The sequence below is a fragment of the Pan troglodytes genome, chromosome 1, assembly GCF_028858775.2.
Source record: "Pan troglodytes isolate AG18354 chromosome 1, NHGRI_mPanTro3-v2.0_pri, whole genome shotgun sequence".
Taxonomy (NCBI): domain Eukaryota; kingdom Metazoa; phylum Chordata; class Mammalia; order Primates; family Hominidae; genus Pan; species Pan troglodytes.
In genome coordinates, this window is record NC_072398.2 from 156,763,158 (window position 1) to 156,779,900 (window position 16,743).

General features: G+C 32.4%; 1 protein-coding gene across 7 annotated transcripts in view; it reads right to left on the reverse strand.

The window, feature by feature from the left end:
- The window catches only part of TNNI3K (TNNI3 interacting kinase), a 304,916-nt gene extending 298,667 nt beyond the window's left edge, over positions 1 to 6,249 (reverse strand). For 6 of the 7 annotated variants that reach the window (XM_009459335.5, XM_016922083.4, XM_016923540.4 and 3 more), the window contains exons 1-2: positions 6,120 to 6,249; positions 5,401 to 5,509 (exon numbers count right to left, since the gene is read on the reverse strand). In XM_009459335.5, coding sequence (XP_009457610.2) covers positions 5,401 to 5,509; positions 6,120 to 6,159 — 149 coding nt within the window. In that variant the 5' untranslated portion in view covers positions 6,160 to 6,249. The remainder of the gene's footprint in view (positions 1 to 5,400; positions 5,510 to 6,119) is intronic. The other variant, NM_001204797.2, reaches the window with a different exon arrangement.
- Positions 6,250 to 16,743: the final 10,494 nt, after the last annotated feature.

Genomic DNA, 16,743 nt, shown 5'->3' on the forward strand with positions numbered 1-16,743 from the left:
TGGGCAAAGGATATGAACAGATACTTCTCAAAAGAAGACATTTATGCAGCCAAAAGACACATGAAAAAATGCTCATCATCACTGACCATCAGAGAAATGCAAATCAAAACCACAATGAGATACCATCTCACACCAGTTAGAATGGCAGTCATTAAAAAGTCAGGAAACAACAGGTGCTGGAGAGGATGTGAAGAAATAGGAACACTTTTACACCATTGTTGGGACTGTAAACTAGTTCAACCATTGTGGAAGTCAGTGTGATGATTCCTCAGGGATCTAGAACTAGAAATACCATTTGACTCAGCCATCCCATTACTGGGTATATACCCAAAGGATTATAAAACATGCTGCTATAAAGTCACATGCACATGTATGTTTATTGCAGCACTATTCACAATAGCAAAGACTTGGAACCAAGCACCAACCCAAATGTCCAATAATGATAGACTGGATTAAGAAAATGTGGCACATATACACCATGGAATACTATGCAGCCATAAAAAATGATGACTTCATGTCCTTTGTAGGGACATGGTTGAAGCTGGAAACCATCATTCTCAGCGAACTATTGCAAGGACAAAAAACCAAACACCGCATGTTCTCACTCATAGGTGGGAATTGAGTACATGGACACAGGAAGGGGAACATCACACATGGGGGCCTGTTGTGGGGTGTGGGGAGGGGGTGGGATAGCATTAGGAGATATACCTAATGTTAAATGATGAGTTAATGGGTGCAGCACACCAACATGGCACATGTATACATATGTAACTAACCTGCACGTTGTGCACATGTACCCTAAAACTTAAAGTATAATAAAAAAAAAAGAAAAAGAAAAAGAAAAATTATAACTTTTCTGGAGTATTCTCATGGTTTTAAATTTCATATTATAGATTAAGCAGATACAAATTTGGCTTGACAATGAAATTAGCAAAACATAGTCTTAAATTTTATTATGATAAAAACTATTGAAACAAAATAATTTAATTGAAAACAATTGAAGTCACATGTGGAGAGCCATCACTTCCATAGTTTTTTCAAAAAGGTTGTATAATATTCATAACCAAGATTATGCATATGATACATTTTGAAATCAAATATAGATGGATGCAATCCTAGGTAAATCATACAAATTGTTTAATCTAGTTCAAGCCAGTTTAATTTGATTAGCCTCATTTTCTCCAGGTATAACATGGCAATTGCAACACTTACTTCAGAGAGTTGTTAACATAAACAATAATGATTAAGTGTTAACTAACATTTTTGAGGGTTTGCCATGTGCCAGACACTGTGCTAAAGCACTTTACATATACACCATTAGGATTATATAAGCTGATGCATAAAAAGATACGTAGAAGCATTTCTGGCATATGGTAAGCCCTAAGTTATTAGTTTGTTTTACAAATACGTACAAATATAAATAAGGCTAAATAAGAAAAAAAAGCTGCCTTTAATGAACACATATACTAGTGGGGAGATAGACCTATAAATGGATAAAAACAACACCATGTAGTAAGTGCTGTTATGTTGATAAAGATTAGAGGCAGCACAGAGGAGGATATAGTCAGACAATGGTACTCTAAGGTGCCCTTTCTGTCTTTCTTTCTCCTCCTGCCTTCTCTTTTTCTTCATTTCTTCCTGTCACCAATCCATTACCTAAACAAATGTCCAAAGTTACGAGTGAATGCAACTTTATAGCAGAAGATGAAAGAACATTCCATTTCCATTTCCCCTCTTTCCCACATCAAGCTCCCATTCCAAAGCTGCTATAAATTGGCATAAGCAGGATAACTATTTAGCTCTTTCTGTCTTACATTTAGCACTATATTGCTGTTTATTATGTTGTGGGTAAAAGCTATGCCAGGAAGATTGTGTATTCGAGCTGATAGAGCAATGGTGTATTATGTGGTGAAAAATCTCTTATAATGAATGAAACTAGCATCTACCGGGAATGCCATAAAGAAATTGGTTAGCAAATGAAAAACTGTTTACATCAGTGATCCTTTACGTTTGATGCTAGTTTAAATGTTCCTTTTTGGGCATTGTATACAGTCTCCTTGCTATCTAAATGTTTAGAGAAAGGCTGATGTCAGGCAACATAACATAATTGTTTATCACAGGAATGCTCTTTATAAGACAAATGAATAAGGGTGAGTAATGAGATTCTAACATTTATTTAGCACCTATAATGCTCTAGATACTCATTTAAATGTCATTTCATAAAGTGTTAGGTTTGATCTTCCCAACTACCTTTAAAATTTTGTGAATGAGTGAGTAAGACAATTTACATTCTCAGCACACTATTCTTTTCTTTCTTTCATCCATCATTTTATTCCAAAGAAAAGAAAATCCTTAGAACTCTGCCCTGGAAGCAATTCACTTTTTTCTCCCAGATTATGCTCTCTACCTTGACGAAATCAGACAAAAGCAGATTATTCTGTTTTTGCTTGCTTGTTTTTGGTTCTCTTGACTCTCTTTAGACCACATCAGTTGCTTACTTTCTGTTCCCATATTCCTCATCCCTTCACTAATATCACCTCAGGCAAAGAGTTCTCAGTGCAATTTGGATATCTTTCTAGAAGTATAGTTTTCAAACTTTAGAAGTATCATTTTTATTATGCATAGTTTTATCTGGGGAGCTTATTAAACATTCAGGTTATTGGAAGACATCTCCAGAGATTCTGATTCACATGATAAAGGGTGGAGTCATGGAATCGAAAATTTTAGCAAGTACTACAGTCTCCATCTCCATTAACATAAGAGGCCCCTAGTTGTTGCAGAAACATCATTCTAGACTGGATAATCCTCTCCTCAGCTTCCTTATCATCACATTCTGTAGCTTCTTTAATGTCATCAGCACCAGGCTATTGGTCTTTCTCTCCAAAAATGTCTCACCATTATCCTCAGTAAATTTGATAGCCATTTTGATTAGCCTTCTAATACTCTAGTCTCAAAATTCTTCAAATCCCTTTCAATCAAAATCATTAAAAGCTATATTTCAGATTTCGGCATCTTCCTAAATTGTGCTAATACTTTACATTTTTAATTTTGAAATCATCCTCTTCATAAAAACTTTCACTCTTTCTAACTTTTAATAAGCTATTTGTTACTCTCACTTTATGATAAGTCTTCTATCCTTCAAACTGTCCTTATTTATCCAATCAATCATGACAATAGAAATTTCCAACTACTCAATGCTTACTATGTGTTGGGCCCTGTACTTAGTATTTAATTTACCTCATTTTGAAAATATCCTGTTAGGTGATTATTATTCACCTCATTTTATAGATGAAAATGAGGATTAAGGAGATTAAAAAACATATCCATGGATATACAGCTTATAAATAGAAGAAGCTGTATTTAAAACCATGTTTGTATGATTCCAAAATTCTTACATTGATTCACATAGCTTTCTTACTCAAGTCAGATAATATGGTGAAGACATTATTTTTTCTCACTTTTCCTAAACTTTCTATGGTACTCATTCATTCTTGCCTACACACCTTTACTTAACTATGCTTTTTATCTACAATGATTCCAAAAATCAATGAATAAATCAGGACCTAAATCTTGTTTTTGTAAGCAGGGTATGGTAGGAAGAGCGCTATCTATGGAGTCAGGCAGACCTTGACACAAATCACATTCCAGAATTTACTGACCATGTGACTTGACAACTCCTACTGCCTTGTCTCTAATCCTTAGTTTATCATCCACCAGAGTTAATATTATTTGGCACACATGAAATGACAACAATCTACATATGACTATAGATTAAATAATGTCTTGTATTTGATGTATGCAGAACAACACTTGAATACGAGCTGGCACTCAACAAATTCTGGACTGTAAGCTCCCTGACACAGATTCCTGCATCTCACCCCCAATGCTAATCAGAAAAAAGAAGGTCACATTTGTTGCATTTAGTAGAAACACAAGAAAAGTCCATTATAGCAGTTGTCAAAACAGCTTGTAGTTGTCGATGTGGTATGAGAAAGAACCTACATTTTAAATCCATTGTTAATCCTAATATTCAGGTTTGGATACATCTAGTTTAAGCTAGCCTTGACCTATGTGCTCAATACTTTCTAAATTAAAAAATAATACTAAATAACTGAGGCTTTGACCTTTAAAAGTTGAGGAAAATCTCTTCAATGTAATCATTTTTCATTTAGCATATTTATTTAAGTCAATAAGAGCTAGATGTTTATGATTAAGTTCTATATTCATACTTTTCCAACAAAACAAATACATATTTATAATTCTACTATACTAACATGCCAGTTATATTTCTACAGGAATTTCAAATGTAGTTCCATATCTCAACATGTGATACTACTTGCAAAAGTCAGATCAGTGGTATCTCATCACAAGTGTCAGTGTTGAGTTCATCATCCTGGGCCAAACTATAGAGAGAATCAACTATTTTTTGAACCATAAGTTGAATACTTGTGAAAGCCTTGTTACATCCATTGACGAATTTCATATAAACTATATTATACATGGATGATTTTATTTGCCAGTTATGTGATATTTATATGTTTATTATATCTAAAATTTTGTTTTAAAGATGTGTCATTTGGTCATTGCTTTACACTTGTTTTCTAAGTAAAATAGAGGGAGTTCTTTGCCATGAGTGCATTACATAACACAGCTATAAATGAACATGGCTAATTGGCCTATATGGAACTTTTCCTTAGTCAGGCAGGTAACTTTCTTGACCCTCTAATGGGCATCTAGTTTCTCAATGTCAGATTCAATTTAACCAGAAGGCTTTTTGTGTATATAAGGGTCTTGCTCCTCTTTTCTGAACATTTTGTGTCTTCCAAGGTTGTGACACTTAGATTATTTTTCTCTTGTTATCATGGAACAAAATCTACTGAAATCCTGAAGGCAATATTATATGTTGTTATATGATTGTTCAGGGGCAGAATGATACTCAGTTCCATTAAGGGACAGCCTTTCAATGACAAGAGACCAGAGGGTTTGTTAAAACTGGACTTACCGTCATAGTTCAAAGAGAACAATGTGGCCAATATGCGACCACTATGTGGGAAGAAAAATCTTGCTTTTCATTGCCGGCATGGTTTACAAGAATGATCTAATTCCTGAGAAGATTACTGAGATCAACAATAGCTTGCATTCAAAGGCTAGCCTTTAGGTTTTTATTTTTAAACTTTAATGATGGCAGATTACAATTTATATTTTAAGGAGGTGAGATGTTATGTTTGCATTTTGAGAGCTATATGAGTGGTCAAAGAGAAATATCTGACATCCTAAGGCTTAGAACATGGCTGCTTATGTCTGAGGTTCTACGGGTTTAAAAAATATACAGATACTTTAAAAAATAAGGTGAATACTGAAGACACTTATACAAAGAAATAATGACTCTTACAACTTTACCCAAATATATTCCTTAGTTCTGTCAGTTCTTTTTCCTTGATCTGCAGGTCATCTTCTAATCTTTCTATTGTGATAACATATGATTCACTGACTTTTTTCTTCCATTCATCTAGTAAAGAAGAACAAATGAGATTGATTTATAGTTGTGTTTTGCAAAATGTAGACACAGATCATAACATACAAGTAATCAAAACTGTTTTTTATTCTAGATTCTACAATACTTAATTTAAATTACTGATTGTGAGTTTAAAATGCAGATGTTTATATTTAAAATGCAATCATATTGAATTGTAGTAATTAAGAACCCATTCGATATTGGATAATATATTTACATAGAAAAATATATTTGACTTATTTCATTTGATTTTATTGCATTTTAATTATAGCAATCTCTAGTTGCAAGACGGTTTTTAGTTTTTAAATACTAGATACTTAAGATATAATTCTAAAATCCCTACATTCAGCAATATTCCAAATTTTTTTCTGTAACATTATACCAAGGAACTAAAATAATATTTTTGTAAGAAATTTCTTGTTTCCTATAAAGATCTTCAGAAAAAAATAATTTGAGTTCAGATAGTTTTTCAAAGACTTTCACATAACATGCTGCCTTATCTTCCGTATACAAATTAACACATATTCCAATGAGTTGTTAGTTATCAGTAACTATAATTGAACCATATTACATTTAAGGAAATAAGAATAATTAGAATAATTACCAGTACAAGTTTGGGTTGGTCTAGATTTATAATTTCCCATTTATTATAAGTTTCTTCCTTTCTCCAGGGCAGTTCTTCAAGTTATAAGATTCCAAGTTCAAGTGCAGTGACAGTCCAGTTGAAAAATACTTTGATAGTCTGGCTAAAAATAAGCCCAACTGCCAAATGGAATGTCATGCAACAATGATAAAGAACAAAATCATGTGTGCTTTCGAGGGTGAAATCATAAAGGGAACTAATCAGTCTGTTTAAAAGAACTGTATCAAAAATAAATAGCAAATGTTTCAATAGGATTATTTGCTTCCATCAATTATCTACCCGTACATACTTTCATGGACCATTTATTTAACAGATAAATCTAGAAAATGATTCAGTTACATCTGAAGTTCACAAAAGAGCTGTTAAAACTACCTAGACCTTCTTTCAAGATCATTTTCTCCTAAGCCAAAATAATGGCAGTTGGTAAAGAGTGGTAATAGCATGTGTCTACATAAATAAATAAATAATAAAAATTCATTACCTCTAGCATATAACTAATAGAAATGAATGTAGGTTTGGCCTGTATAAGAGCTACATAATTATGTTTGTATGAAGAAATTCTCAACATAGACCAAGATTTATACTATTGTGGATTATTCCGACCATAAGAATCATAGATCAGAATCTAAAACATTAAGTTCTACAAATAGCAATTCATAAAATAATAAATGACAAGAACAGTAAGATTAAGAATAAGAAAATTGAGCATTTGCTATGTGTCAGACCCTAGTTTACGTGCTTTACATATATCTCATTATTTAATCTCATACATACAGTGCTGCTAGGTAGATATTATTCACAAATTATGGATGAGAAAACACAAAGTTACTAGTAAGTTGGAAGTCTGGAATCAATTCTGACCATGTGACTCTAATATCCAAGCTAGATATTATTGATTTGTCTTCCAGAATTTCTCTTTCATGCACCTTCCATTTACTTTATTAGGACATATCTCTTTGTATGCATATTGTATGCCTATTTCTACTGATATAAAGAACCCAGTCTATGATGGAGAATAAATGGGAAACCCAGAAAGAAAACATTAAATTTTTCACTATATATTTATTTCAGATAATCTTCTTATACCTAGAAAGTATAAATTTTAATCTTCAGATTCACATCCAGAGGATATAGCTTTAACTTAACAGATATGGATTTCATATTTTCTATAGTTAAATGTTCAAACAACTCTCTTTTTGAATCAATGCTTAGACAAAGTTAGGATTCACCACATATTTTTGCTCAGCAAAAGTAATAGAAGTTTCAGAGGTAAGGCTTCCAGACTGATGAGATATTGTTGGCGCATCAGGTGTCTGGCTTCATAGACACTTTTTGTCCTCATCTGGACATATTCTCCTTTTCCCTTCTTATCAGTACATGCCTACCACAGCTGTTGATACTTGCTATACTGCAGTGGCATCTGGTTACCTTGGTCCATACACTCTACATTCTCCTTGTTTGAAAACCAGACATCTTCAGTTCCACCAGCTTTCTCTAAGCACTTCTGTGACCCCCATTTTCTCAGTTTGGAAAGTCTTTGTTTTGTCCAGGGACCTTCCTGCTTAATCTCTTCTTCCTTATCTTGAAGACCATACTGGATAGCTTTCTTTAAAAGACTTGCAATCTCCCAGGGCTACACTTTAGGAAATAATGCACCAGCTCTTTCTCCTCTCAGAGTTTCTTAAAATAATCATGGTTTCTATACTCTGAATCCAGAAGGACAAAGATGGGAGCCTTCTAGAGGACAACTAAATATATTTTTCTTGATCTCTTTTCTTATTTCTAATATCTCGGATCTTCCATCCATGTGTGTGTGTGTACATGTATGTTTTCCACATATGGAGGAAAAATTAGCTCTTACATCATCTTCCACTGTGTTTCTAATTTCCTGCTTGGGACACAAGTCTGATGTACTGCTTTTTAGAATTTTTCCTTTTGATTTTCAAGAATACTTTTATTCTCTTAAAAAGCCTAGGTTTTACAAATGAAAGCTTTGGCTTTCAAAGGTGTGATTTCTGCGATGAGTTTGAAAATCCAATCAGCAACTCAGTTGAATTCTCCCAACATTCTAATGCAATACATTTTGCTGGAAATAAAATGAAACGATAGCAATATAAGAAATGCAGAAAATTACTCAAAATATTACCCAAAATATTAACCATTATTGAACTATAACAGTTTCCTGGTTTGAAAGAAACAATATTTATCTCTAAGCCCTTCTTAAGAATGTGGATCTAGGTAATGGTTTGAGGTACTAGAGTAATTTTTTCTGGGTACCTTCAGCCTGATGAAGAAATGCTGGAAATGTAAATGGTCCAGGATAATATCCTTGCATTCCTTTTCCAAAGAATGTTGGAAAGAAACAACGTAGAATCAAAAAATATTTTCCCTAATACTCAGTACATTTCTGTAAAAAGTACTTCTTTCTAATAAAGAGTTGGCCACATACTCTAAGTTGAATCCTACTTTCCCCAGTCCTGAGACGTCCAAAAATGGAGAAAGCATGTTATATCATACATTATCAAAAACACAACTTGATTACAAAAGTAGTCTGCTTTCAAAGTTTAGTGAGGGTAGGCAACATGAGGAGCTTTGTTTAAAAAAATAGAAACCTGGGCTCCATCCCCAGAAATTCTGATTCAGTACATCAAGAGTAGAGCCCAGGAATCTGAACTTTAACAAGTAACTCTGATGATTCTAATGTAGACGCTACTCGGAGCATCATTTAAGAAGCACTATTTTAAAGTTGCTTAAAGTGAGATGCTACTTAACAGAAATTTTTTTACCTTTGAATTTCATGCAAGAGAAAAGAGATAAGTAGAATAAAAACAAAAGAAAGATTACTTCAGATTATCAAAGAGTTCTATCCTGTGGTAATTCCTGGGGCAATACATGATTTGGCTATGCAAGTATAGTCTCGTATTTTAAAAGTGATTCACAAAAATTGAACCAACCAAGATACTCCTTCATAAGTGAATGGAGAAACAAACTGTGGTATATCCAGAATATGGAAGATTATTCAGCAATGAAAAGAAAGGAGCCATGAAAATTCATGGAAGAACTTTAAATGTATATCACTAAGTGAAATAAGCCAGTCTGATAAGGCTACATCCTGTGTGATTTCAACTATATGACATTTTGGAAAAGGCAAAACTATACAAACCATAAAAAGATCAGTGGTTACAGGGGTAGAGGAGAGAGAGGAAGAGATGAGTAGGTGAAGCACAGGAAATCTTTAGAGTAGAGAAATATTCTGTATGATACTCTAATGGTGGATACATGACATTATCCATTTGGCAAAAATCATAGAACTACACAACACTAACGTAAACTATGGACTTTAGTTAAAAATCATGTATCAATATTGGTTCATTAATGTTAACAAATATACTATATAAGATGTTAATAAGAAAAATTGTGTATGTGTAGGGGGAGTATATAGTAACTCTGTACTTTCTGATCCATGCTTTTTGTAAACTGAAAACAATTCTAACAAAATATTAATTTAAAAAATTATGGAAAAATATAAAACAAATGATGCAAAAAATAATAATTCCTTAAAAAGAGCATTTGAAGTACTCAAGGAAATTTAATAATTTATAAAGAAAAGCCAACTCAAATACATGATTAATAGTAAGGTTTCTTTCTTTTATGCTTGCTCGTTTCTTCATTAGAAAATGTCAGAACACACTTATGAAATATTATTTCTTCAACTACTTTGTTTCAACTAAGTTTGATATTCTACTGAATTGCCTAAATCTAGTTTTAATGCCTCTGTCTTTTCAACTGATTTCTCAGACCACTTCTGCATACAAATAGTTATATTCTAATACTCCTTCAATAAACCCACTTATGTTCTTTCTGCATTATTTTATTTGGGGTTTATACGATTTATTTATCCCAATCTACACTTACGCATCTGCTATTTATATTTATTTTATACTGATTTCTTTATAAAGATTTAAAAGGATGCTTTCAAAATGAAAAACGTAAAAACTGACCTTGACACTTCTACGTTTATGGTTCCAACAGAGAAATGATAAAAGAAAATGTATCCCATGAAATCAAACTAATGCACTTGGAACAATTATTATCACATTTAGAAGTTGAATTAATTTATACTTTGATAATTTCTTCATTGTATATTAGTCCTTATTAATATATTTCCATGTTTTGGGGAAGCGTAGAGTTTCAATGTGTTGCATCTGGTTGACAAATTAATCATTGCTTTAAACATAAGAAGCTGGAATTACTAGTTAGTTTATATTTAGGTTTTTTCCCTTTATTTTTAATAAAGATTAAATAATTTGTGTTGAAATAAAATTATTTTAAAAATAAATTGACCATTGCCTAAGATGCATACAACTATTCAAGTGCACACAATTATTTGATTAATTTTCTTTTAAATAATGTGTTTCTGCATTTAAACAAGCATAATTTGTAAGAGTCTTATTTATCAAACAATTTTCTTTCTTTTTCACTAGAATATCTAAGTTTTTAGTATGTTGGATGATGTATAAATCACCATCATCAGTCTGAACATGTTGAGGTAATATTCAGATTAATCCTCAAAAATGAGTAAGACTTGAGAATACATTATAATGAATATATATTTATAATATGAAGAAAACAATGTCACAGTAATTTAAGTATGTGTTCTCAGTATCTTTAACTGCCAGAGTATATTTTAAAAAGGAATAAACAATATTGCTATTTCTGTGTCCAATAAAGTATAACAGCAAATGCAAAGATCATAGTTTTTCCTGTGACTTCCTTTCTTGGTGGGTAAACATGAAATAAAGTTGATTAAATAATCTAGATTAAATAGAGGTAAGAGTCACATTTCTGTAACTGGCTAAAATTTCTTTTTCAAATTTATATGACTTCTTTGAATTGTCAGTCTAGCTCAATTTACGAACTGATCAGTCCATTTATCCATTCAACAAATACGTATTGTACCAAGAAATCCACAGAGCTCATGGGGCCAGAGATGCATGAGTAAACAGGTAACCGCAATGCAGTATTTGTCCTATGATGAGATATACATGATTGGCATGAGAAAGTCCATCTATTAAAGGCTAAATTTCAATCAGAAAAAGTTTCTTTGAGGAATTAAAATAATCAGAATAATCTAAACTTCATGACTCAGGCCACTTCCGTTCCTTCTTAATTCTTTCTTCACCCCTCCTAAGAGTTAATTAACCAGCTTAAAAATGATATTGTGTGATAATTATAGTTCAATTAATAACTAATTATTGTTTTGGACAAATAACATTTTAAAAAATGTTATTTAGAATCTAATGTAATCAACTTTATGTTTGTTTGTTTTAAAAATTAGAGGTTTCTCTAATTAGAGGTTTCTAAATCGTATAATAAACAAACAAAAAATTGGGGGGGGGGAAACCAAAATAATAGTTCTACTTATTTGAGAGTTTTCTTTTCTTTTCTCAATTTTTCTTTTCTTTTTTTTAATTTTTCAATTTTAATTTGTGTGGGTATATAGCAGATATATATATATTTAAGGGCCACATGAGATATATTGATAGAGACATACAGTGCGTAATAATCACATCAGGGCAAATAGGGTATCCATCCCATCAAGCATTTATCTGTTTTGTTGCAAACAATCAAATTAGAAACTTTTAGTTATTTTCAAATGTATAATTAAATTATTTTTGACTGTAGTCACCCTGTTGTGCTAACAAACACTAGGTCTTATTCGTTCTTTTGAACTATTTTTTGTACCCCTTAACCATCCCCAACCCCACCACCTGCTACCCTTCCCAGCTTCTGGTAGCCACTCTTGTATTCTCTATCTCCTTGAGTTCAATTGCTTTTATTTTTAGCTCCCATAAATAAATGAGAACATGCAAAATTTGTCTGTGTGTGGCTTATTTCACTTCACATAATGATTTCCAATACCATCTATGTTGTTGCAAATTACAGTATCTCATTCTTTTTTATGGCTGAGTAGTACTCCATTGCATTTATGTACCACATTTTCTTTATCCATTCATCTATTGATGGACACTTAGGTTGCTTTCAAATCTTAGCTATCGTGAACAATGATGCCACAAACATAGGAGTGAAGTTATCTCTTTGATACACTGATTTCTTTTCTTTTGTATATGTAATTCAGCAGTGGGATTGCTGGATTATATGATAGCTCAATCTTTAGTTTTTTGAGGAATCTACAAGCTGTTCTCCATAGTGGTTGTATTCATTTTCATTCATACTAACAGTGTACAAGAATTCCCTTTTCTGCACATTCTTGCCAGCATTTGTTATTGCCTTTTTGATATAAGCCATTTTAACTGAGGTGAGAAGATATCTCATTGTAGTATTGATTTGCATTTTCCTGATTATAAATGATGTTGAGCACCTTTTCATATGCCTGTTTGTCATTTGTATGTCTTCTTCTGAGAAATATCTTTTCAAATATTTTGCACATTTTTAAATAAGATTATTAGATGTTTTTCCTGTAAACTTGTCTGAGCTCTTTATAAAATTCTGGATATTAATGAATCCCTATCAGACGGGTAGTTTGCAAATATTTTCACCCGTTTCGTGTGTTGTCTTCACATTGTTGATTGTTTCTTTTCTATGCAGCAACTCTTTAACTTGATGTGATCCCATCTGTCCATTTCTGCTTTGGTTGCCTGTGCTTATGGGATACTACTTGAGAAATCTTTGCCCAGTTCAATGTCCTGGAGAGTTTCCCCAATGTTTTCTTTTAGTAGTGTCATACTTTGAGGTCTTGTAGTTAAATCTTTAATCCATTTGGATGTAATTTTTCTATATGGCAAGAGATAGAGGTCTAGTTTCTTTCTTCTGCATATAGATACCGAGTTTTCCCAGCACCATTTATTGAAGACACTGTCCTTTTCCCAATGTATGTGCTTGGCATCCTTGTCAAAAATGAGTTCATTGTAGATGTATGAATTTACCTCTGGGTTGTCTATTCTGTTCCATTCATCTATGTGTCTGTTTTTATGCCAGTATCATGCCATTTTGGATGCTGTAGCTCTGTAGAATAATTTAAAGTCAAGTAGTGTGATTTCTCCAGTTTTGTTCTTTTTGCGTAGGATAGCTTTGGCTACTCTGGGTCTTTTGTGGTTCCATATAAAATTTTTTTTTCTATTTCACTGAATAATGTCATTGGTATTTTGATAGGGATTGCATTGAGTCTGTAGATTGCTTTGGGTAGTATGAACATTTCAACAATATTAATTTTTCCAATTCACAAACATGGACAATTTTTTCATTTTTGTGTGTCTTCAATTTCCTTCATCAATGTTTTTTAGTTTTTATTGTAGAGGTCTTTCAATTTTTTGGTTAATTCCTAGATATTTAATTTTATTTGTAGCTACTATAAGAGGGATTAATTTCTTGATTTCTTTTTCAGATTGTTTGCTGTTGGCATAGAGAAATGCTACTGATTTTTGTGTATGTTCTTTTTGTATCCTGCAACTTTACTAAATTTATCAATTCAAGTCGTTTTCTTGTGGAGTCTTTAGGTTTTTCCAAATATAAGATCATATCATGTGTAAATAAGGATAATTTGACTTGCTTCTTTTCAATTTCAAAGTCCTTTTTTCCCTCTTCTCTGATTGCTCTAGCTAGGAGTTCCAGTGCTATGTTGAATAACAGTGGTGAAAAACGGGCATCCTTGTGTTCCAGATCTTAGAGGAAAGCCTATCATTTACAATGATACTAGCTATGGATTTGTCATAGATGGATTTTATTGTGTTTAAGTATGTTTCTTCCATATCAAGTTTTATGATTTTTATCATGAAAAGATGTTGAATTTTAGCAAATGGTTTTTCAGCACCAATTGAAATGTCCATGTGATTTTCGTACTTAATTTGGTTGATACAATGTAGTACATTAATTGATTTGCATATGTTGAACCATTCTTGCATCCCTAAGATAAATCCCACTTGGTCATGATGGTGACCTTTTCAATGTGTTGTTGAATTTGGATTGCTCGTATTTTATTGAAGGTTTTTGCATCAATATTCATCAGTGATACTGGCATATAGTTTTCATTTTTTGACAGGTCTTTGGTTTTAGTATCAGGGTACTACTAGCCTCATGGAATAAGTTTGGAAGTATTCCTTTCTTTTCCATTATTCCAAACAGTTAGAGTAGGATTGGTATTATTTCTTTTTTAAAATGTTTGGTAGAATTAAGCAATGAAACCATTGAGTCCAGGCTTTTCTTTGCTGGGAGGTGCTTTTTATTATTGCTTTGGTCTCTTTACTTGTTATTCGTCTGTTTAGGTTTTGGATTTCCTCATGGTTAAATTTTGGTAGGTTGTATGTGTCTTGAAATTGATTCACTTCTTCTATATTTTCCAATTTATTGGCATATAGTTGCTCATAGTAGCCAATAATGATCCTCTGAATTTCTGTGGCAACAGTTGTATTGTTTCCTTTTTCATTTTTTATTTAGATCATTTCTCTTTTTTTCTTAGCCTGGCTAAAGGTTTGTACATTTTGTTTATCTTTTCAAGAAAAACCCTTTTTGTTTCATTGACATTTTGTTTTATTTCAAATTCATTTTTATTGCTCTAGTCTTTATTATTTCTTTTCTATTAATTTTGGGTTTGGCTTGGTTTTGCTTCTCTAGTTCTTTAAGGTGTATCATTAGGCTGTGTATTTGAAGTTTTTCTACTTTTCTGATGTAGGCACTTATCGCTATAAACTTCCTTCTTGTTCTGCTTTCGCTGTATCCCAAAGATTTTGGTATATTTTGTTTCCACTAACATTTGTTTCAAGAAATATTTCAATTTCCTTCTTAATTTCTACATTGACCCACTGAATATTCAGGAGCATATTGTTTAATTTCCTTGTGTTTGTACAGTTTCCAGAATTTCTCATGTTGATTTCTAGTTTTATTCCATTGTGGCCAGAGAAGATCCCTGATATTATTTCAATTTTTGTGAATGTTTCAAGACATGTTTTGTAACCTAACATATGATCTGTCCTTGAGAATGACCCAAGTGCTGAGGGAAAAAATGTGTATTCCAAAGCCATTTGACGAAATGTTCTGTAAATATCTATTTCGTCTATTTGGTGCATAGTGCAGATAAAGTCCAATGTTTCTTTGTTGATTTCCTGTCTAGACGATCTATCTAGTGCTGAAAAGTCGGGTGTTGAAGTCTCCAGCTATTATTGTATTAGGGCCTATCTCTCTCTTTACTTCTAACAAAGTTTGTTTTATATACCTGAGCGCTCCAGTGTTGGGTGCATATATATTTAGAATTGTTATATCCTCTTGCTGAATTGACCCCTATACCATTATGTAATGACTTCTTTGACTCTCTTTTTAGCTTTTGTATTTAAATCTATTTTTTCTGATATAAGTATAGCTACTCATGCTCTTTTTTGGTTTCCATTGGCATAGAATATCTTTTTTCATCCCTTTATTTTCAGCCTATATGTATCTTTATAGACAAAGTATGTTTCTTGTAGGCAACAGATTATTGAGTCTTTTTTTCCATCCATTCAGCCAGTCTATGTCTTTTAATTTGAAAGTTTATCCCATTTACATTCAATATTATTATTGATAAATAGGGACTTAGTTCCTGCTATTTTTAAATTTATTTTCTAGTTGTTCTGTGATTTTCTCTTCCTATCTTCCTTCCTGCCTCCCTTTCACTGAAGGTGATTTTCTTTGGTGGTATGATTTGTTTTCTTGCTTTTTATTTTTTGTTTATCTGCCACATGTTTTTTGATGTGAGGTTACCATGAGGCTTGCAAATACTATCTTATAACCCATTATTTTAAGCTGATAACAACTTAACACTCTTTGCATAAACAAATAAGCATAGAGAAAACAATAAAAACTCTACACCTTAACTTGTGCCCCCACTTTTAATTTTTTGTTGTTTCCATTTATATCTTAATGTACTATCTATGTCTTAAAAATTTGTTGTTGTAGTTATTTTTGATTGGCTCATCTTTTAGTCTTTCTACTTGAGTGGTTTACATACCACAGTTAGAGTGTTATAATATTCTGTGTTTTTACTTACTATTACCAGTGAGTTTTGTACTTTCAGATGATTTCTTACTGCTCGTTAACTCCCTTTTATTTTGGATTGAAGTACTTCCTTTAGCAGTTATTATAGGACAGGTCTGGTGTTGATGAAATTCCTCAGCCTTAGTGTGTCTGAGAAAGTATTTCTCCTTCAAGTTTGAAGAATATTTTCACCAGATATACTATGCTAAGGTAACAGTTTTTTTTTTTCTTCAGAACTTTAAATATATTATGCCACTCTCTCCTGACCTGTAAGGTTTCCACTGAAAAGTCTTCAGCCAATGTACTGGAGCTCCATTATATGTTATTTGTTTCCTTTCTCTTGCTGCTTTTAGGATTTTTTTCTTTATCCTTGACTTTGGGTGTTTGATTGTTAAATGCCTTGAGGTAGTCTTCTTTGGGTTAAATCTGCTTGGTGTTCTATAGACTTCTTGTATTTGGACATTGATGTGTTTCTCTAGATTTGGGAAGTTCTCTGTTATGATCCCTTTGGATAAAGCTTTTATCACTATCTAGCTCCTTCTCTACCTCCTCTTTAAGGCCA